General features: G+C 40.9%; 1 protein-coding gene across 5 annotated transcripts in view; it reads left to right on the plus strand.

The window, feature by feature from the left end:
• The first annotated feature begins 18408 nt into the window (after positions 1–18408).
• Positions 18409–23820, plus strand: part of LOC147636872 (Tetratricopeptide repeat (TPR)-like superfamily protein) — a 117539-nt gene continuing 112127 nt past the window's right edge. For 3 of the 5 annotated variants that reach the window (XR_015266276.1, XR_015266277.1, XR_015266278.1), the window contains exons 1-2: positions 18420–18701; positions 18977–19128. Coding sequence is in view for 2 of the 5 variants with exons in the window: in XM_086800445.1 (XP_086656571.1) it covers positions 18489–18701; positions 18977–19128 (365 nt within the window). In the remaining 3 variants the exon portion in view is untranslated. Of the gene's footprint in view, positions 18702–18976; positions 19129–23820 lie in introns of all 5 variants that reach the window. The other 2 variants (XM_086800445.1, XM_086800446.1) reach the window with 1 other exon arrangement.

Raw genomic sequence — 23820 nt, forward strand, 5'->3', positions numbered from 1 at the left:
GTTGTAACCGATGCGCTAGTGGTAAGGGCATTGGTGCTGTGTTAATGCAAGATGGTTATCCTATTACTTTCGAGAGTAGGAAATTTCATCCTGCTGCTGAAAGTAAGTATAGCAGCTATGACAAATAGTTGTCTGTTGTAGTCCATGCATTAAAAATTTGAAAATATTATTTGATGGGCCCAGAGTCTCTTATAAAAATTGATCAGCAGAATATCAAACGTTTGCTTTCTTGACCACTTATTTCGAATAGACATATTAAATGGGTAGCTTTTATTCAAAGTTTTGAGCCTATTATTCAATACCAACCTGGTAAGAAAACGTACTTGTTGACATTTTGAGTAGAAGAGCCTCCATTTAAAACATATCTGTGATTGAGAATACATCTTTTGACTCTGTGTAAGACTTATGACCAAGACCTTGAATTTAGTAACATTTGATCTAGATTGAGTGAAAATCATTGGAATCCTTTTGCTAAGTATTCCTACAAGATGATGGATATCTTTTCTTTCATAAAAGATTATGCATTACTTGATCCTTTAAATATAAGAATTACATCATCCACCTTATGCGGGGTATCGAGATGTTTCATCTACATTCCATACTATCTCTAGTGACTTTTATTGGCATAAAATGAAATATTACGTAACTAGATTTGTTTTTTAATGTAATGTTTATCAAAAAGTGAAAAGTTATAAGGGTGAGAAACTTGGTTTACTTATGTCTCTTCCAATTCCTAACGCTCCTTGGGAACAAACTTCTATGGATTTTAACACTAGATTTCCCATGTCTACAAGCCATAATGACATGATTTGGAGTATTGTTAGATTTAGCAAACATGCATATTTTCTTTCTTGTAAAATAATCTTATTGCACATCAAGCTGCACACTTATTTGTTAAATAGATTTTCCAAATCATGGTTTACCACAAGTGTTAGAGATTCTAAGTTTTGCAGTGATTTTTGGACTACATTGTTTGTTAATTTAGGCACTAAATTGGATTTTTCCACTACATCTGAATCTAATGGTCAAGCTAAAGTGACAAATAGCACAATATTAGATTTACTTTGTGATATATGTTTTATCATAACCTAAACAATGGGATAACTATATCCATATTTTACAGTTTGCATATAATAACACACCACCTCATTCATTATAAAAGCACCTTTTGCAATTGTGTATGGCAAAGTTTTACCTACTCCTATCACTCATTTGTCACACACTATTAAAGTTATAGATCAATTCACCATTACTTTTACCTCCATTCATGATCATGTTCATAATGCTATTTCTAAAGCATAAGAGCAATACACTAGGCTAATAAGAAAAGAAAGCACATGGTTTTCTCAAGTAGGTCAATAAGTTTTACTTCGTATTGAAAAGAGATAGTCTTAAAAGTGTTGAGAATAACCCTGTTGTTAAGTTAGCTCCTCGTTTTTATGGTCCTTTTCAAATTACTCACAAGGTTAATGTCCTAGCATATAGGCTTTCATTGTTGAGATTAACCCCGTTATTAAGTTAGTTCCTCGTTGTTATGGGTCTTTTCATAAGGTTAATGACCTAGCATATAGGCTTTCACTTCTTTCTCATTGGAGAATTCTTAATTATTTCTATATCAGTCTTTTGAGACCTTATAAGAGACCACTCCCTACACATCCTGTATATGAAGGGTGCCTAGTCTTGTTGACCGAGTAGAAGGGTTTCGATCCAAGGCTGTTGGCCATGAGACCACTACCACTCGCATAGGTACAATGTATAATAGGTATCTTTTGAACTTTGAAAATCATCCTCGCGAGAATGCTAAATGGATGCCTGAGCGATTTTTCCACACCTATCCTGACCTCACCCAATCTTACTTTCAAACACGGGCCGATTGATATAACGCAACTAAGGACAGTTGCTATCCTATTGCAGGAGGGATGTTATGGTTTGTTCATCCATCCCTGAGCGATTTTTCCTCGCGAGAATGCTAAATGGATGCCTGAGCGATTTGTTCGCACCTATCCCGACCTCACCCAATCTTACTTTCAAACACAGGCCGGTTGATATGATAACAACTAAGGACAGTTGCTATCTTGGGCAGGAGGGATGTTACGGTTTGTTCGTCCATCCCTTTGTGGTTAATTGGGGACACCTAATTACCACTATATTCGTAGCATGGCACTTGGGTGATTCCGAATATTCCATGTGTAGGACATATGAAATTAGGGCTGGCTGGAACTAAGTGTTAGATTTAATGCTTATGTGTTGTTGTGTACTTTTAGCATGTGTTGCCAATTTGATATGTGTTTAAATGGACAACCTATAGGTTGGTGAGATTGAGGAGCTTTGTGCTCGTAAGTCGGTATGGCTTGGGTTGCCTAATTACCACTATGTTTGTAGTATGGCACTTGGGTGATTCCGAATAATCTATGTGTAGGATATATGAAATTAGGGATAGCTGGAACTAAGTGTTAGATTTCATGCTTATGTGATGTTGTATACTTTTAGCATGTGTTGCTAATTTGTAATGTGTTTGAATGGACAACTTGTAGGTTGGTGAGATTAACGAGCTTTGTGCTGTAAGCCAGTATGGTTGGGATGTGATGGCAATGATATGGAGTGAGCTATTACCGGGACGGTTCTCATTTTTGGTATTTTGGCTGTAATATCTACTAGATTTTGTATCATTATTTATTGGCCACTTTTGATGTACTTGGGCATGGACCTATTGAGCTGCCCACTTTTATTATACTTGGGCATGGACTTATTGATTTTGTTGCATGTGAATTAGTAGCCCTTGGGGGTTATTTATGTATTTTTCTTTTAGTGGCTTAAGTAGGAAAGATTTATCTAAGCTTGTGTTAGAAGCAACTCATACTTTTGTAAAGGGCAAGCCCATACATAAGTGTGCAACTATTTTTGGCTTATATTAATAAAACATAAATACTAAAGAAGTGGGAGGATGCTAAAACTTCTTGAGGGGGGATAGATTGCACCCGATACTCTCTCATGTGTTTATTTTAATTATGGTTTATGCTATCTTGCTCATGGTAATAATTGAAGTTTATATTTTTAATCCGTATGATAGAAAATGATGTGTCTCCCCAAGATTCAAATTCTTGTCAATCCTCATCCATGCAACACCTCAATGAATACCCCATGCCACTTAATGATAAAAAATATGTATGAATAAAGCTACAATGTAGTAATCAATATAGAGTAAGTTAGGCATATCAAAATATGTCCATTCAAATAAAGTATACATGTTTTTTAAAGACAAGACACACCTCAAATCAGAGGCCATTAATTTTTTTGTTATACCCCCATAAGAGTATCATAGTGCATAAAGATCTCTATACCTTGAGATAAAGCATAATGCTCGACCCAAACTAGAGATGACGAACATGCAGTAAATTATAAAAACTAAGAAGCACAAAGCATCAACAACATCTATAGAAATCCAAATACAAGGTTGGTCAACATTGAAGAAACAAAACATAATATTTGATATATTTGTGCAACCACAAACCATGTCTAGAAGATACATGCCAAAAATGTACCTTCTTCCGATTTAGAACCGCGTCTAGAAGATACATGCCAAACAATGACTACCATGACCATTTCAAGTTTGAGCCTATAAGATAATTCATGTGAGTGTCATAGGAAATTTTGAGACTTTCTTTCTAGCTACCACTAAATAATAAAATTTTCCCTCTTGTCCAGTGTTATCATGTAACTAGGATCAAAATATAGAATTTATCTTTCACGCAAGTGTGTGATGTTTCATCTTTTGATGTGGGTGGAAGGTAACATCTTTGACACCATTGTGGTGAGGAGCACTGGTTGCCTTTTATTTTCTTATTAGCTAGATCTACATGCTTTATTTTTGTGTGCTCATTTAAACATGTTTCCATGATGGAGTGTTTGAGTTGAAACAAAAAAAGTTTTTTTTTTGGTTGAAAATATTTGTTGTTATTTTTATTGCATTAAAAGGCGAGGACCACTTAAATGAGTGGGGAAAATGAATAGATGGGTGCTTTCCTTATTTTTATGATTTATTTTTGTTCAATTTCTTGCATTTTGTTAAGTTTTGTATTTTTTCTTTAAATCACAAATTGGGTGGATGTTGTTTGTAAAAAAATTATGTTAGTGTTTTGATTTGAGAAAAGGTTGAGTACAAGCTCAGTTCAATGGCAAGATGGAAGTTGTTCATGACACAACTTCCATAGAGAATAGAGCACAACTGGAGAAAAGGAGTCATGAGGACATCAAACAAAAAGTTAAACAATGTTGCATTCTATCTATCTTGTGTTGAACTTTAGGAAACATTTATATCATACCTTGCACGAGGTTGATTCAATTGATAAGACAAACAAGGGAACTCTAGACATTCCAAGCCTTAAGACAACATCACAAAGGCTAGTTTAAAGGTTTAGCTCATCCCCACTCATGAAATTTTACTTTGGGAATGTGCAATAAGAAAAGGTTTTATTTATAGATTTCTACTTGAAGAAAGAGGGAACATTATAAGATCTATCTTACTTGTTTAAGACATGGATTGAGATTAGTAATCCATTGTACCAAAGGCATTGGGTACAGTGGATTTCTATGAGTACCCAATGCATTAGTAAGTATGAGTTCCTTTTTTTGAGATGGTTAATCCTCCTTGGTTGCTAGACATGCCAAGGTGAGATAATGAATAGAGAAAAAGCCAATCGAACATGTGTAACCAATTCTTGGCCCAAAGACAAAATGAAAAAGAAAAATAAGTGAACAAAAAATGGTTTACTCGGTCCAATTATCCTTGAGTGTGTCCATGGTTTTTATGTGCTAATGCCAGTGGATGTTGAGACTGATCTTCCCTTACATGGGTCGGAAGATGACCATGTGGACCTAGATAGGTAATGGAATAACTGTTGTTGCTTTGTTCTTATGCTGGCATGAGGGCCTCCTTTCTATGAATTTTTTCCTATGTGTAGGTGGGCAACAACAATTAAGAGTGGTGATGTATCCATTCATAAGAGTATGTTGGGAGTGACACCATTAAGAGTGGTGATGTATCCATTCATAAGAGTATGTTGGGAGTGACACCATTGATGCATGATATGTGTAGGTGAGCAACAGCAATCAAAATTGGTTATGCGTTCAAAGGCTAGGAGTATGTTGGGAGTGACACCAATAACGCTTGCGTACTCTATGGAAATGCATCACCATTAACACTTGGGTGCTCTAAGGAATGACACCATTAACACATACTCAGGTGCTTTGTGGCAATGCTTTCACCATTGACACTCAGGAGTATGTAGGGAGTGACACCATTGACATGAACTTAGATGCTCTTTAGTGCAGGAAAAAAGAATGATGGATTCATATCTTTATTAGATTGGAAAAAGGGGATATTTCATTAAGAGTTCTTTATTAGATTGGCAAAAGGGGATAATTCATTAAGAAGGGAGTTGTAGACTTTATCTTCTTAGACTTGCATGTGGGAGGTTTCCTGCATGATGCCAGCACTCATCCACCTTGGAATAAGCTTTAAAAGGATCATGTGAAGTGGGGTATGAGGGTAGCTTCATCCATGCTTGGCGAAAGTGGAAGGTACATGTTGAAACATTATTTTCTAACAAGACTCGAGAAATCATAACTTGAAGTGTGATTAGAAAATGATGCATACATGTCTCACAAATGACCACCGATGAGTATATGTTACTTACTATCTTTACACACTAAAAGGAGAAACGTATTTTCTTCACTGAATATATTACTTATTGTCTTCACACACTGAAAGAGAAACTAGAGTTTTGTTGTTTGTTGACTTTCTTAATATCACATGGGACACTATAAATGTTGAGGAATTGGATAATAACACTGTTCATAAGGACCAATCATACACTTTACCATAGTTTTAGAATAATTTTATTTGAGACATTTAACCTATATGATAATTATTGCAGTACTCAAGACGCTACTTTAGAAAGAGCAATTTGATATTCAGATTTAGCATTAGCTCAAAGATGCTTGTATTTTCAATTTATAAAGAAGACAATTATTGACACGGGAGTGAGATTTTTAAAATATTTTACTATCCAAATTTTCTAAAAAGAAAGCTTGTAGAGCAAGCTCGGGCTAAAACAAACATGTAACCTATTTTTGATGTAATAAAATCTATACATACTTACGCGAAGATGCTTTTGGCACACGCTTGGGGGGGCAATTGGGGCCCAATCTACTGTTTCTCATGCGTCTATATTTTTTTGTTTGGCATGCTTCTTCCCGAGGTCTCGCATTTTCTCATTTCAGTGGTATCAGAGCCCAAGGTGTGCTCCATCATAAAGGTGTGGGTTTGGGGTACTCACACGGCCCAGGACCTAGTTGGTCCTCTATGTGAAGGTGAGTAACAATGGCATGAAGCCCAAGTGACCCAATATAAACAACGATATGTGAGAGAGCCGATGACATGATGACCCACAGACAGTGAAGCAGACTAGGCGGTAGCAACCGGCACACCGTAACTGGGCAACAACACTGACTATATAACAACACAACACCATGCGCCTCACGACCAACTGACACATCGTCAATGTCCAATGGGACAACAAGCACATGATTGACCAGCATATCAATGTCCAACGGCAACAACCTTAAGCACGCTGTGTGTGTGTCTCTCAAGAGACAAATACAATAGAGAAGGTGCTTTGCTATTTATACCTTATCCATCAATGCTCAAAGACATCATGTGGGAAAAAAACAAGCCGTGTGGCAACACGAGCAGAGCCCTGAGAGAAGAAGAATAAGAAGAAGGAAAAGAGAAGGAGAAGAAGAGAAATAATAATAAGAAGAAGAAGAAGAAGAAGAAGAGAAGAGAGAAGAAAGAGAAGAAGAAGAAGAAGGGAAAAAAAGGGGGGGGAAAAGAGAGAGAATAAGAATAAGAAGAAAAAGATGAGGAAAAGGAGAATGAGAAGAGACAGAAAGTAAGTAAGTAAGAAGAAGAAAGAAAAAATTTAAAGAAAATAAAAGAAAGAAAGAAAAAAGCGATTATTATAGACATTGATTACGTACTCTAGCCCTCCCATTGATAGATATGTGGATCACTCTAGTGGCATCATGGCAAGATTGACTCGAGCGTTATTGTTATACTCTCATCATTTAGATGTTGGACTTAATGACTCTAGATTTGTCAATAGATATGCATGGATTCGGGATTTGAGTAAATTTTTTGGTTATGTACCTAGCTTGGGCCAACGTTATTCTAGGCTGTGTGATTATTTCTTAAGCAATTTTTGTCATAATCATAGTCTTGAGTTTCTGCATGAGGGTAGGCAAGTTGTTATTTATGGTGTAAGTATAATGTGCAAGTTATTCCAATGATTTCTACATGGAGCTGTGTTGAGCTTCCAACAATTATCAGCTTGACTTACAATAAGTCTGTTGCCATATATATATAGGCAGTGATGTGTGTGAACACACTCAGGACCGTCGGGGCACTTTTTCCCTCTTTAGGAGGTTTTTTCCCCCGGCTTGTATATACGCCCATCACTCTAGGGCTAACTTATCTTTTGTACATTGACACAATCTAATACATTGTGTGTTATGTGCATTCTTACTTTTTAGTTATTCACAAATCGTTTTAAAAATCTCTATTTCTCTTAACTTTTTCATTTTGTAGTCAACAATACATCAAGGTATAACTCTTTTACTTTTGGATTTTATTTTACGTCATCAATTTTTATTTAATATTTGTTATTTAAGTTTCTTTCACTTGGACTCATCAATATGATCGACAATGATGAAGAACAAGACTACCAGGAGAACTACTCTGACTCTTAGGGTAACATATTATCTCTACAACAAATTTTATTTAAGACTTTTTGTAAACTTCAAAGAGAGTTCTTATGTATCAAAAGTAAAACTTCTTGGAGGAACTGGCCCTTCCATCTTGAACTATACTTTATGAATATTTAACTATGTATTAGTCTTGTGGTATGGGACATGAGATTAATCCTGTGTGAAGTATTCCAATGCATACTTATTTCTAGATTTGTGTGGGATAATTTATGGTGGTATGGGACAGTAGGATTTGTTACACATAGAAGTCCTTGATACAATGTCTCTTTTATATGTCTATGATGAATACTTAGTGATATTTATATGTGTGACGATTAACTTATCACAAATTGAGTGTTGGTTGTGAGTGAATCCAACCAAGTGTAACATGTGTGACACATGTAAGGAACGTGTGAGTTTGATTGTGAGTGAATCCGATCAACTCTTCTGAATTAATTCTTGATGAGGGTGACCCAGTGTGGTATAAGAATTAAGAGCAAATCCGAGGGTGAACCTATTTGGTTGTGAGTGAATCCAACCAGCTGTGACATGTGTGAGAGGTGTGGTGTACTCTGTGAATACGTGTGACATGTATGAAAACATTGTGAGTGAATCCAATGAACTCTAAGACACGTGTGATGCGTGTAAAGGTTCTAAGAGTTTGATTGTTTGAGTGAATCCGATCAACTTTAAGACATGTGTGACGTGTGTGAGGACATTAGGAGTGAATCCAATTAATTATGTGATGGCATTGTGAGTGAATCCAATGTGGGAGTGAATCCAATTAATTATGTGAGGACATTCTGAGTGAATCCAATGTGGGAGAATCCAATTAATTATGTCAGGACATTCTGAGTGAATCCAATGTGGGAGTGAATCTAATTAATTATGTAAAGACATTGTGAGTGAATCCAATGTGGGAATGATTGTGCGTGTGCTGATAGTAGTTGCAGCCAAGGATGGTCGTCTCCTCAACCGGGAGGACTATCACATCACGGGAGTGAGATTATTGAAATATTTTATTATCCAATTTTTGTAAAAAGAAAGCTTGTAGAGCAAGCTTGGGCTAAAACCTATTTTTTAAGTAATAAAATCTATAAATACTCAAGCGGGGATGCTTTTGATACACGCTTGGGGGGGTAGTTGGGACCTAATCTGGTGTTTCTCGTGCATTTGTATTTTTCTGTTCAACACACTTCTCGAGGTCCCGTGTTTTCTCGTTTCACTTATCCCCATTGGAGAGGCTAGGAGGGTGTTAATTGGTAGCCAAGGGTCCCAGATACTCATGGAATAACACTACATACAAATCAAGGGAAAAGAATATAAGAAAACACTGTACATCAATCTCCATTGGTGTGGCTCACCTCCTATGCTAATCAAAGGGGTGGGGAGAATGGGTTTGGGGCAATCCTGAGTCTAGTGATCTATGCTTTTCGAAAAGTGCAAGCAAGGTGGAGACCAGTAGCACTGAACAGTGCAACTGTTAGTGCCAACTCCCACCACATCTAAAACATATGAAAGACCTAGTGGGAATGTTCATGGGGTGTTGATTAGTATTTCTTTGAAATGGTCGAGTCCCATATGTAAGCTTTGGAGGAGGCAAGGGCACATACACCATCGGATTTTGGTTAGACTAGGGCTGTTTGAGGGATTCGCACAGTCGAAAGATATGGCTAATAAGTTGGGAGTGTACCACTGCCTACGGCACTTGGAGGGGGTGGGGCACATGTCACTATCTATGCCCTAGGTTTGGGAGCATGGGCATAAGTAGTTGCAGACAAGGAAGAAGTGGGGGTTGTGTGGAGGGGCTAAGTAAGTGTTGCAAGTGGAGCCAGAGTCACATAAGCAGAAGGTTAGGATGTGAGAGCTACAACTCTGGCCTTCGCCAATAGATGGTATGCCAATAAGGGTATCATGCAAGTAGGAGCATGGGTGGACGTTTTAGACCCCATAGAAAGTGGTGCATTGGGTGGTGGTTGGGATCATCGTATAGTTTTGGCGAATGGATTTAGAGGGTTGGTCCCTTGGTGAAGTTATTGTTGCATGGCAAATGGATTTAGAGGGTTGGTCCCTTGGTGAAGTTATTGTTACATTAGTCGAAAACCCTTGAGGTAATAGCAATCCTTGTCCTCATGGCCACCCTTTCAGCAAAAAGAACGATACTTCTTGGAGGGATAGTGTTATGAGGATGAATTCATGGAATGCTTTATATATTCCCATAATGTGTAATTTATGGATTCTTAAAAGAATTCATGAAATATTTTTATTCCTAGGTTTTTATGTTATGAATTCTCCTAGAAGGATTTAGATTGGGACACCTTTCTAAATCCGGGCAATCGTAGCTTACTTTATGCATACGCGGGTGAATCTATACATGTTGGTTGTATCGTCTTATTGATATGAAGTTTCATATGGATGTTTATTTTTAATCAATTAATTTATTAATTGATTGGTTTAGTTGATGCAAGTGTAGACCATTAGACCAGATAATGGAGGAGAGCTGGTGTTGGTGGTCAGGAAATATCTTGAGATGACTAAATTTTGAATGTCGACAAATAATATTTGATTTTGTGACAACAAAAGTGCCAATAATTTGGACGCTAATCATATTTATTAGCAATGTGTATATGTTGATCGCTCAGGACATGTGAATGCTCCCTTGTGCATATTTTATTTTTCAAGACATGTGCACTTTTATAAGGTTCAAAGCTCACACCTATTTTTAAAGAAGCCTGGATTACACGCTTAAGAAAGCTATTCTTGAAGCAAGCTACTTTTGAAGAATACTATTCTTGAAGAAGTCGACATTTTTGTCAAGCATACTATTTTTGAGCCCCAAACACCAAAAGGAAGCTTGGGCTCACTCTTGTGTGAGGGTAAATTAGATTTTATTTATTTTGTAATCACTATTATGGGTTCATTTCAACCTCCCACAACATACAATCGCCTGGGAGATGACCTTGTGAGCTATATACGATGCACCATGGGCCAATCTTGGACTATTTAGCGTTGACCTTTTTAATCTCTTTCTCAGTGCCTTTCCTCGATACTGTGCTGACTGCATTCTCTTGTTGAGATCTCTTGAAGTCTTCTAGCTCTTTCTTGAGCTTAGCCAGTAGGGCTAGAGGGACCACAAAGCCAATAATGAGAATAGACTAGAGATAATGGGAGGCTAAGAGGACACTGGGGTGATATTACGTTTGATAGAAAGAGTGCAATCAAGGCATGAGCCTGTGTATCTTTACCATCCCCCAACGAGCTTGTTTAGCAGTGGGTAAAATAGCAGCAACAGTAGAGCTGCTAGAACCTATAACATCCTCAACAGATCCTACATCCACAGAACCTGGACGTACATCCATACCCTGCATAACGTTCCACACTCCTTCTGCAACCAAAACATGCTGCATCATGTATGCCCAAAGTGGGTAGTTGCTATCTCCATCCAATTTGTCATCAACAGGCAACATGCGAAATACATCATTGCTGTTATCAGCCATGGCCACTGACTGAAACCGATGCAAAGCTACCTATAATGAAGCAAAGACTGAACATAAAACAACTCGTGCTATGTAGCATGGTCCACAGTAGAATACGTATGCCTATTTTGCAGAAAATTGCACTATCGAAATTTCTGCACAAAATGCCGAAAACACTTGTACAGAACTTGTAATTTAAAAACGGAGCCCAAAACGACTTTAGATGCAATTTCTAAGAACGCAAAGCCCTACGGGCCTATCTACAGAGTATAGGGACCTACAAGCGCTCGTGAAAGCTCACCTCAATTAGAGAATGTGAGTTGGAGGGTACTGGGAGCCGATGCCTGCTCTGATACCAATTGTTTGAATTAGGGTTGCAGGAAAGCACACAAAGCTTGGAGAAGAAGAAGCAAGAATGCACACAACACACAGTGTATTAGATTGTGTCAATGTACAAAGATAAGTTAGCCCTAGAATGATGGGCGTATATACAAGCCGGGGGAAAAAACCTCCTAAGGAGGAAAAAAGTACCCCGGCGGTCCTAAGTGTGTTCACACACATCACTGCCTATATATATGACAACATGAGATGCCCTCCAAACCGGCCTCTCTAACCCCTTTGACCCCAACATCACTGCCGCTAGTGCCCTCTACTAAGACCCCAAGGTTGACCAATCGCCATCGTATTGTTCCCTCCATGACTCCGTCTCGATGATGATCATGTGCACTCACAACGTGCATATCCACCCTAGGCTAAGTGATACTCATGGCCTGCACATCTCCTTCCCTTTCCCAAGGTGAGCATAATCTCTCTTGAGCATTGCCTCCCCCTCCGTTTCCCAAGGTGAGGGGATATCTCTCTTGAAAGCACTATCTCCCTTCCTTGATGAACTCTACATCAAAAGATCTTTCTTGTAATAGATATCATGTGACGACTGTGGATATTAAGAAGGCATCCTGTATGGAGGACAATGTGTGTATTATGGGAGGCTCTATCTATACCCCTTGAGAAGAGAGTTGCATATTGTGTGGTGTATGCACCATCGTGTACGAATACCTCTCCTCTTTAATCTATGAAGAAGATGGACAGACCGTGCATTGTACAAACTCGTTGTCAAATGAATATTGTGTTGCTCATCTCTTGTCTCTGATTATTGTGGTGTTAAGCAGTGTGGTGTGATGTGTTAAGCAGTGTGGTGTGATTGTGAGACATGCTAATTTGATAGGTTATGCAGTGTAAGATAGTCAGGTAGCACAGTAGTAGACAGTGTCAGAGGTAGAGGGGCTTGGAGGTCTAGGTAGTGAGCAATGACTAGTTAGAGTGAGCAATGACTAGTTAGAGGGAGTATACTTATGAGATAGAACCCCCATTTCCTTCTTCTTTATCTGTGTATCTATCTATTGGTAAGTTGATCTTCATCCATGCATCTATTTGTGGGACTCTCCTAAAGATCAAGCGGTGATGACCGACGACGAAGTTCTCTAAAGATAAAAGAACAAAATTTGGTGATCATGATGGGACTTTCCGAGAGTGCTTTTTAGTGTTATGTGATTATAGTGCATGCCCTCGGAGACTAGAGCTTCTGGTGTGGTAACTCACCTTTATTGCATCCTCTTTATACCAATCATAAGCTTCTTCATCACTCCCTTACTCTTCTCCCACCATCTACTTCTCCTACCCTTATGGTGTCTCCACTAGGACTGGAGCCCTTAGCTACTATTCTTAGTCTCGTGTGTAGGTGAAGCTACTAACCTTCAAAGGTGCGGAAGATGTTGAAGACCATAAGGGTTTCTCATGGGTGCAACTCTCATGGGCTCAACCAAGATGTTGCATGTTTTGTCTTGTTATCTCGACTATGTTTGGAAGGAGAATAACTAGTTTCCCCGCCAATCATGAGGACGCAGTAGTAGCTACCTTCCAACCTAGGAACTACTATGATCTCATCACCTAAGAGCTCAACCAACTTTCCATGAAGGCTGGGGAATCGATGGCATGGCTCATCACATAGGTAGTAAAGGTGCTAGTAGATTGGCTACCTGAAGACCTTGGAAAACTACATGCTTTAATAATGGGTGCTTAAAGCTCTCCGAGTACAAACTTAGAGGAAGTTGAGAGAGACCTTCCTTCCCCAAGGTACCTTGCAAGATTCCACTCTCCCCACCTCATGGGGCAAAGTGTAGTACCTCTTGGCCCTCTAAAATCTCTTACCTGTGTAAAGAGATAGAATCGAAGATTATGTAGGAAGATGATGACATGAATGTTTTTCTTACTGAGATTAAAGATCTTAAGGAGCAATTGATTTCTGCAGGTGAGATTATTCTTGATCATTCTCTTGTGCAGACTGTTCTTGATGCTTTACCTGAGTCATATCGGACTTTTGCTTCCACGTGGAGACTTGTTACTGAGGACAGACGTGATGTTGTCAAGTATGATACTTTAGTCAACAAGCTCTTGCAAGAAGTGCAGTCCAGGCAAAACAGGGCTAGGCAGCGTGCAGTTAATCAAGCGTTTGTTGCTGCCTAGCCCCTTCCACTGTTTCTTCTCCTATTAGTAGGTCTGCAACTTCTTCTCCTTCCACAGGTAGCAACAATAGGTCTGAGAAGGCTCTTGATAAAGGCAAAAAAAAAATCAAGTGCAACTATTGTAAGGCAACTGATCATGTCATTAAGAATTGCCCTAAGCTAAAGGCTAAAGAGGCAAAGAAGAAAGAGTCAAATGCAGCCACAAGAGCGGATGCTTCTACAAATGCAGATTCTGCAAATGTTGCGCAGGATACAAAATGGGCGTTTAGCGTGTATTGCCCCAGTATGACCCATCTGTACATGATGCATGTTTGGCAGTTTCTGTTGACTCTGATGTATGGTATTTTGACAGTGGTGCTACAAAGCACATTACCTCGCATCGTGATATGTTCACTTGTCTTGAGGCTATCCCTAATAATGGGAATACTGTCACATGTGCCAATAATGCTTCTTACCCAGTGAAGGGCATTGGTAAAATTATGCTTACTGCGCAAATGGCAGCGCTTTCACACTTTCAGATGCTTTGTATGTGCCAGGGATAAAGAAGAATCTATTGTCTGTCTCTGCGCTTTTTACTAGACTTGGACTTGTAGTCAAATTTGTGGATGATAGATGTACTGTTCATGATTTGACTTCTGGTGATACGATTATTGCATCTGGCACCTTGTTTCGTGGGCTGTATAGGCTTAATTCTTATGACAAGTGTGTGGAAGATTCAGCAAATGCAGTGCAGTGTTTGCAGAAATTTGATATGGTTGCTTCATTGCCCCCTCTTGAGGCACCATTAAAACATGTTTGTGAAGGCTGTATTTTGGGCAAAATGCAGCGTTCTGCGTTTCCAAAGGATGGTTCTGTGCGGGCCACTCGCAAATTGCAACTTGTACATAGTGATGTATGTGGGCCTATGCATTTGATAAACACTTGTACTTCGTGACTTTCATTGATGATTACTCAAGGCATGCATGGGTATATCCACTGAAGGCAAAGTCCGAAGTGTTTTTGTGCTTCAAACAGTTTTTGCTTATGGTTGAAAATGTATCCACTGAAGGCAAAAGCCCAAAGTGTTTTTGTGCTTCAAACAGTTTTTGCTTATGGTTGAAAATGTATCCAATTGTACTGTGGCACCCTCCGTTCTGATCGAGGGGGGGAGTACATGTCTAAAGAGTTTGATGCATTTTTGGCTAGTCATGGGATAAAACACCAATGTACACTGCCATATATCCCTCAACAAAATGGTGTTACTGAGAGGAAAAACAGGCCACTTATGGAGATGGCACGATGTATGGTCAAGAGCCAAGCTTTACCACATGCGTTTTGGCTTGAGGCTGTCATGTGTGCTGCATATGTACTCAACAGGTGTCCCACTAAGGCCTTGCAGTCTGTTACTCCATACGAAGCTTGAGGCTGTCATGTGTGCTGCATATGTACTCAACAGGTGTCCCACTAAGGCCTTGCAGTCTGTTACTCCATACGAAGCTTGGCATGGCAGGAAGCCTTCTATTGGTCACTTGCGTGTCTTTGGTTGCTTGGCCTATGCCTTAGCGCCTATGCAACAACGTAGAAAATTGGATGATAAGGCTGTCAAATGCATTTTTGTTGGTTACAGTGCTGAGAGCAAGGGTTACAGATTGTATCATCCGCAGTCAAAGCGTATCTTGATTAGTCGAGATGTTGTTTTCGTGGACGATGCTGTGCAATCTTTGTTATCATGTACCAAAGAGACAGGTGTGAGCTCACGGGATGTATTTGATACGTTGTTGCCTCTGTTTATTACAGGTGGGAATTCAAATGTAAGTCCTAATGAGGCAAATATTCAGCCTATGCAGATTTACAAACAACATCATAGATCAGCATATTTCTAATGCAGATTTACAAGATGTAATTTATGAGGATAGGGCTGAAAATGAGCAGGCTAGAGGTATGCCTAAATGGCTGGTGCAAACCTTGCGTGATAGTAAAATTGATGCACCTGATTCTAGTCGTACTCGTTTAGGTTGAAAGTAGTGTTGATCGCTATAAGACTAGAGTTATGCTCAAGAAAAGGGCATTGATTTTGATGAGACCTTTGCTCCCACTTGTCATATGACTACCATTCGTAGCATTTGTGCATTGGTAGCTCATAATGGTTAGAATGTACATCCGTTGGACATAAAGACTGCGTTCTTGAATGGAGATTTGCATGAGGAGGTGTATGTATCGCAGCCTCGTGGTTTTGCTCAAAGAGGGCAGGAAAACAAAGTGTGCAGGTTGAAAAAGGCTTTGTATGGTTTAAAGCAAGCTCCACGAGCTTGGTATGAAAAGATACATGCATATTTGACTGCACATGGTTTTCAGAATAGTCCAACAGAAAGCACTTTGTATGTTAAACGTGTGGATGATGTACATCTAATCATTGCTCTCTATGTCGATGACATGCTGCTCACAAGACCAAATGAGAGTCATATTGGTAATTTTAAGGCAGATTTGAATGCCTCTTTTGAGATGTCAGATTTGGGGCATTTGCATCGTTATTTGGGGATACAATTTAAGAAGTGTGATGGAGGTATTGCTTTGTGTCAGACAAAGTATATTGAGACATTGTTGCGGAGATTTGGCCTTGAAGACTGCAAGCCTATTGCTACTCCAATGGAGACAGGTTTGAAGTTGAGTCTTCATGATGCTGGAGATCACTTTGATGTCAGACTCTATCAGACAGCTGTTGGTTGCCTCATTTATGTATGCATTACGAGGCTGGACATTTAGTTTGCAGTCTCACAGGTAAGCAGGTTTATGCATAGCCCAAGGTCTCAGCATTGGAAGACAGTTAAACGCATCTTTCGCTACTTGAGTGGCACCATACATCTTGGGTTGTTTTATCCCAAGGGGGGATTGTTGCCGCTAGATTTACATGCTTTTTCGGACTCAGATTGGGCTGGTTGCTATGACACAAGAGTGTCCACAAGTGGTTTTTGTTTCATGCTCGGTAGCTCATGCATATCTTGGTTGAGCAAGAAGCAACCTACTGTGGCCACTTCTAATTGTGAAGCTGAGTACAGGGCAGCTTTCACAGCTACGATTGTATGTGTGTGGCTCAGACGGCTTATGGGGCTGACTTGGGTGTTGGACAGGAGTCTGCCACCTCTATCTACACTGATAGTCAGAGCGCATTGGCAGTTGTTGCGAGAAACCCAATTTTTCATGCTCGCACAAAGCACATTGAGGTGCATTATCACTATGTCATGGAGAGACTCTCAGCAGGAGAGATCAGCTTGGCATATGTGCTAACCTAGGACAACCTCGTCGATCTTTTCACAAAGGCGCTTCTTCGTGAGAAGTTTGAAGCTTTCCGTAAAGCTTTGGGCTTGCTCCCCTTTGTGGACTGATCTACTTCGGGCATGGCACTTCCCTATACATGAATGCCAACTCTCGTTCACACCATCACTCCCAGGGGGGATTTGTTACCATATATATAGGCAGTGATGTGTGTGAACACACTTAGGACCGCTGGGCACTTTTTCCCTCCTTAGGAGGTTTTTTCCCCCGGCTTGTATATACGCCCATCATTCTAGGACTAACTTATCTTTGTACATTGACACAATCTAATACACTGTGTGTTGTGTGCATTCTTGCTTCTTCTTCTCCAAGCTTTGTGTGCTTTCCTACAACCCTAATTCCAACATCTCAGTGATGGTGCGACTGGTGGTGTTGGAGAGCACGTTGGTGGCCTGTGGAGTTGGAGAGCACCAACGATGCCACATAGAGCAGAGAAGGAAATGACCGTTGAGGTCGTGGAGCTGATGAAGACATGGTGAAGGTGGTGTTTGGTTGACCTAGTAGGCGGTAGAGATGTGAATGACGATGACAAAGTGAGGGGGGCTCGGCTAGCCGTCTATACCGATCGAGGTGTCACACTGATGGCATATCGCAAGGGTACCGATCAAGGTGTCATGTAGAGCTATGAAGTGTTATGGCCATAAGACAAATTTTACATTTATTTGGTTAGATGCCTTATTTTAGCTTAGGTTGGGCGTTGAAATTTGTAACAGCAATGTGTATATCACATTTTTATATGTGTAGAGATTAATGCATTTAAGTGTAAAAGCAAAGTGCAAAGGCACTAAGGTTATATTAGTAAAGACCTAATTTTGAAGGGATGAAGCTATTGTGGGCTTCTAAGAAGGGATTATTTTGGCAATACAATATTTTTGAATATAGCCGCTCACGTGGGGGGAGATAATACCTAATGATTGTGTCATACTCTTGATCTTGTGCTTTGTTTTGTGTTTGTGTCATCCTCTTGATCATGATGATTTAATTTGGAAGAGAATATTTGAAGCTTTGTTAACTCTCCAACTCTCAAAATTATTTGGTTTATTGGTCCTCTTTTAAGCTTTCCACGAGAGCTACACCCTTTTTTTTTTGAGGCGAGATTGTTATGGAGACACCCCTAGGCAAGCCTTTTCTTGTCCATATGTTTTTAGAGCAACGCTGAGATGTCTAGTGTGTGTGTGAGAGAGAGCGCCCAAGTCCAAGCCCAAGCGCAAGCGTGATTGGTTTAGACGGGTCACGAACCCAACCGTGTGAAACCAGCCTAAACAAATGGCGACGCACGGACCCAACCGTGTGAAACCAGCCTCCTCAAAGCTCCTAGGCCTCTAATGGCGAAACGTCCCGCCATTTGAGTACCTCTACAATTTGTTTGGCCATGGAAGCAGTGGCGGAGGGCCTGTGGTCGCTAGCGGAGCGCTTCGAAGACTCCGGCTGCATCGCACAAGCAGTGAAGTGCTTGGAGGCCGTCTGTCAGAGCCATGTCTCCTTCCTCCCTATCCTCGAAGTCAAAACCCGTCTGCGCATCGCCACGCTTCTGCTCAACCACACCGACAATGTCACGCACGCCAAGAGCCACCTTGAGCGCGCTGTAAGCTCCAGAATCTCTCTAAACCCTAGAATTTGTAAACTTCAGAATCTCCAAATCATAGCATCTGTGTAAGCTCCGGAGCAAACCCTAGAATAAAATTCCTAGCATATATAAATGCTAGGACACGTTCGAGAATGTCAAAATATTTTTTATTTTTTATTTGTTGGAAATTTGCTTACTCTAGAATGTTAAGTTGCCTATGAATCGCACAGGAAAACGAAAGTCTTGATTTCTGATAGATGTGGTATGCGTGTGTGTTTTTTGCTCTTCTGCAGCAACTGTTGTTGAAGCAAATACCATCATGCTTCGAGCTCAAGTGCAGAGCGTACAGCTTGCTCAGTCGATGCTATCACCTCGTGGGAACCATCCCCCCTCAGAAGCAAACCCTGAAAAAGGGCCTTGAGCTTGCAATGGCAGCTGGAGAAGGGTATGTAATTCTTTTTTTTTTGGAAGAATTGCTGTTACAAAACAACGGAACATTTTTTTTTCTAGATTTCATAAAGACACAAATCATTGTATTTATAGGGTTTTGGCCTTGGTGGTGAAGCCACAGCAGTCTATGTAATCAGCAAAATTTTCAAAAACCTGAAAATTTTCAAGTATTTTGATGTCTCCCTATGCCATCATGTGTGCATCTTGGAAAACTTATGTCTCCATGATACTCCATAGTTATGATCAGGTGCTGGTTTGTTGGGATAACTGCCCCTTAGCTGAGTGTTGAGCTTGATCAGTCCCATAGCTGCTTTGCTTAGCTCTACTGGCCACCGCCTGCCAAGCATTTTTATTGGGGAAAATGAGGTTGGATTTTCCCTGGCTGTCAAACATATGAGGCAGCCTTTGGCAAACCTTGGGGCACAAGCTCTTATTTTCCACAAGAAGATTGTATATTGTGGTATAAGCAAATTATGTGCTTACTTGTATCATATAGCTGAGTCACCATTCCTTTGGAAGAATGTTGTTGTGAATTCCAACAAGGTACCTTGGTGTGTGGCTTCTCTTGTGCTCTGAAGTTTGCCATGAGATCTAATGGTGCTGAATTGATATCATCTCATGGTTTCTGTCTACTATTTGACAAAGATACTAGAGGAGATGTAGCCAAATTCAGCCACATTTTTTTTTTCCTTGTTTTGGGGCAGATTTTGATTGCCAGGCAACCTCAAACACTTTAGGAGTACTTGTGCTCTGCAATAGGTATGAGAGAGAGAGAGGAGAGAAATGGAACACACTCAAATGAAAGCGCACACAGACGATGTGCACCACCTGGGGCAATGGTACTCTCTCCACAAGATTGCTTGAATGAATATCGAACGATGGTAACTCCAGTTTAAAGACCATCACTGAACTTCTTGATAACCTTGAATGGACCCTTCTTCTTCCAAAGGAATTTGGAAACCTCCTTAAACTGCCTCAAGATCTTTGAGATCCAAACCTTGATTTTGTAAAATTGTGTTTAGCTGAATGTTCGAATCCATAAACTCTCTTATAACCATGTATTCAAAGACCAAAGACACTTATGCCAAAAAATACCTATCAAACCAACTGGTCAACTTATTACATCACTAAACAAGTTGTAAAAGAGTTTCCAAGTACTTTTTTTTAAGGAGAGAACCTCATCAAAGAGGCGTCGTAAAAAACAATCATTCAACCAACTTATACACCTCGCCCAAACACGATTATCCTATCTAGTCCATACTATGCATAATGGAGTTGATAGTTATATAGTCTTGTGGGTTGACTACCATGAGTATATAACATGCACGCTCCTAAAGGTGATTTTGGTCATGTTCCTGGATTCATCTAGGTATATAATTCAGCCGTATTAGCGGACATGCAGATTTCACATTGTGAAGTTTTCGTCCGAGTTGTGGCCAGTTGATATTGTGCTAATTCTTTCAATCTTTAGCAGTGCATTTGCCCTATCAACTACTTATGGGCTGTACTAATTCTTTCTATTTGCTACTTCCCTTAGTGCTAGGCTTCATTATGGTTGAGTTTGCCTTGCATCTCTGGAGGTTTGATAGAAACTCAGTATGAAGGCCATTGTGTGAATATATGCTCTCATGTGTGTGTGTGTGTGTGTGTGTGTGTGTGTGTGTGTGTGTGTGTGTGTCTGTGGAGTGCGTGTGTGAGCATATCTTGATACAGAGTTCTACACCCACTATTGGGCACTGATGACATTAGTGGGGATGTCGTAGTATCTAGTCCATGCTATGCATAATGGAGTTGATAGTTATATAGTCTTGTGGGTTGACTACCATGAGTATATAACATGCACGTTCCTAAAAAGGTGATTTTGGGCGTGTTCCTGGATCCATCTAGGTATATATAGACCAAGAATATATATAGAGAGAGAGATGGTTGAATATTGAGTATATTCATAGAGTACAAAAAGATACAAGATGTCAAGATGTTGGTTGCCTTTAGCAAACCAAAAACCTAATCTAGACCTCAAGGGTGTTAGACATCATCCCCTACTTGCTGGCTTCCTATTTGGTGTCCTATTTTAGTCTCTAGGACTGACCATGTTAGTCAGAGGGGCTGGTCACCCCTCACTCATATTTTACCCATATTTATTCCCCATTTTATGGTCTTGGGATTTTCCCGAGTCGTGGAGGTATTTATCCCTAGTCGGCTGCCTTCATGTAGAGGTATATATAGCCGGCATGCCTCCCTCATATTTTACTGCTTGCATTGCTTGCCTAGCTTGTCTAGCTGCAGTCCCTCACTTACGAGGTTCTCCCCTCTTGCTTGGGACATGTATTCCATTTGATGATGACATTGAGAGCAGGTTCTCACCTGTGTTTCCTCTCCATCTTTCTCTCTCTCTCTCTCTCTCTCTCTCTCTCTCTCTCTCTCTCTCTCTCCCTCCCTCCTGTGTTTCCACTTTCCCTTCTTCCGCTGCACATTCTATCATGGTATCAGAGCGCCGGTGATTTTCAGCGTTGATGCTCCCTCCTATACCTCTTCATATCTGCGTTTTTTCTGCCCTTGGACAGACCTGCGTTTTTGCGTTTTCAGCGAGGGCAGCAGCACATAGGTTGCTGCGTTTTTCTTCAGGTGGCTGTCTACAGCAGTTTTCAGCAATTCTCGGCATTCATACCCCCCCTTAGTGCTGGTCGCCTGTTTTGTACAGGCCAGCAGCAACATATTTGCTGCGTTTTTTCTTCTACAGGTTTCTGATGCTGATTTGCTGATCTGAGGCTTGGGTGTACCTATTTCTTCAACGTTTCCATATTCAGCCCCTTATACCTCTGCGTTTTCAGATTTGCAGCCACGGTTGTTGCGTTTTTTCTGAACCGATCTTGCTGGTAGCTCTACCTTCAACTGGGCTTCATCTATTGGACCCGAAGGTGTAACTTGGTTGAACACAATGTGTAATATGCGGAAGCTTCGGAGAAGGATCGGTACTTCAAAACTCAGAAAACAACACTCTTTTCGCGACGGAATTAACGCACCAACTGAAAGACGAAGTGCAGAAAATAGAGAGAGAAGGGGGAGATGGAGAAGGACACAGTATTGGGTCCCAATTACCCTCTGTAGGGCCCCCACCACGGATGGTGTATTTGCTTTATTAGAATGATGTAAATCTGAAACAAATACAAAGTACTTGACCTTTTCTTGGCTGGAAAACCTGCCCTTGACCTTCAGTCCTTCACCCCTTAGCTTTAGCAATGTTCTTGGCTGTCCTGGCCCTTGGTTGCTTGGAGCTCTTGGTGAATTATGAGATGGATTTAAATGCAGTCGGCTGGCTTCAGGACAGCCTCACGACTAGGTATTATTAATAAAATGTATTCACACTCTAATAAATGCTGTTTTCACACTAGGCAGCCTGCTGGCCATCCTGCGCAGCCTTCTGGAACAGCTCCTGACTGCTGGCCAATCAGCGCATGGGTGTGGGACTGCTCCCTACACCTGGCTGACCTGCTGGACAGTGCTTTAATCCCTGTCGGCTGCCTGTCCAGAAGCTCTAGAGCTGGCCGACAGCCCTCCCAGCCCTTGCCTTGGCTGGTGGGCAAGGCTTGGGCCCTCCTGGCCCCTTGGGGTTGGTTCTACACCTCCCCCATGCCCATACTACAAGTGCAAGTGCAAAACCTTCTCACTGGGGTAGCCCTATGGGCTGGCCCCTTCTCTACATGCAAACCTACATGCCTACAGAGGCCTGGCATCCAGTTGCAAACCAGATACACAGAACATCTGACATCATTCCAGAGGGAGACTCACAGCGCGGACTAGCACTGCTTCTTGTGCAGGACTTTGCACACCTGACCTCGGACTCATGTGCAGGACAATGCACACCTGACCTTGGACGACTGAGATGGATCCCTGGCTGACTCGTCCCGGACTGGGCTCACATGGGACCAGTTCACCATCCCAGGTCCTGCACCTTCTGTACAGAAATGTCTACGTGGCATCCAAGTGCGGGATGCACGTGACATCCCCTTCTGCTTAACTTGACGGAAGCTGCATAGCCTCCAAATAATCCGTCAATAATGCCGGATAGTCTTCGAAAAATTCTTTGTCGAGCCATACCGCATCATGAGTTCCTCGGTCCTGAAACTTCGTGAGGAACTGTCGTAGTCTTCGGCCTGAGCCATGCTTAAAACGGTGCAGAAGGATCTGTTCTGGAACCATTACTTCTGCTTCATCAATGATGTCTGGTTCCGCTTCGTCTTTGACCTCTGAAGGGGGTGGACCTGCATATGGCTTCAACCAACTGACATGAAATACATCGTGCATAGTCCAACTCGGAGGTAGCTTTAACTGCATAGACACCTCATTAATCTTTTTCCGGATGGGGAATGGTCCGAAGCTCCTGAAAGACAACTTTGGGCATCGCTTGCCCACCTGCTTTAATCTTTGCTTCATAATCCGAAGATATTCCCAATCTCCTTCCGAAAACTTCATGTCCCTTCGGTCTCTATTGGCCTGTCGAGTGTAGGCCTCTTGCGCTTTAGCCAATCTGTCTTTAACGGACTCTAGGATCTCCTGGTAAGACTCCGTCACTCTGTTCGCCTCCGGTACTGAAGACGAAGTCCTGGTTAACAACGACTGGAAAGGCCTTCCAAACGCTGCCTCATATGGAGTCCTGCCAATAGCTGAAGAAAAAGAGTCATTCAAA

Source organism: Cibotium barometz, chromosome 7, assembly GCF_041138505.1.
Source record: "Cibotium barometz isolate CiBa-2024 chromosome 7, ASM4113850v1, whole genome shotgun sequence".
Taxonomy (NCBI): Eukaryota; Viridiplantae; Streptophyta; class Polypodiopsida; order Cyatheales; family Cibotiaceae; genus Cibotium; species Cibotium barometz.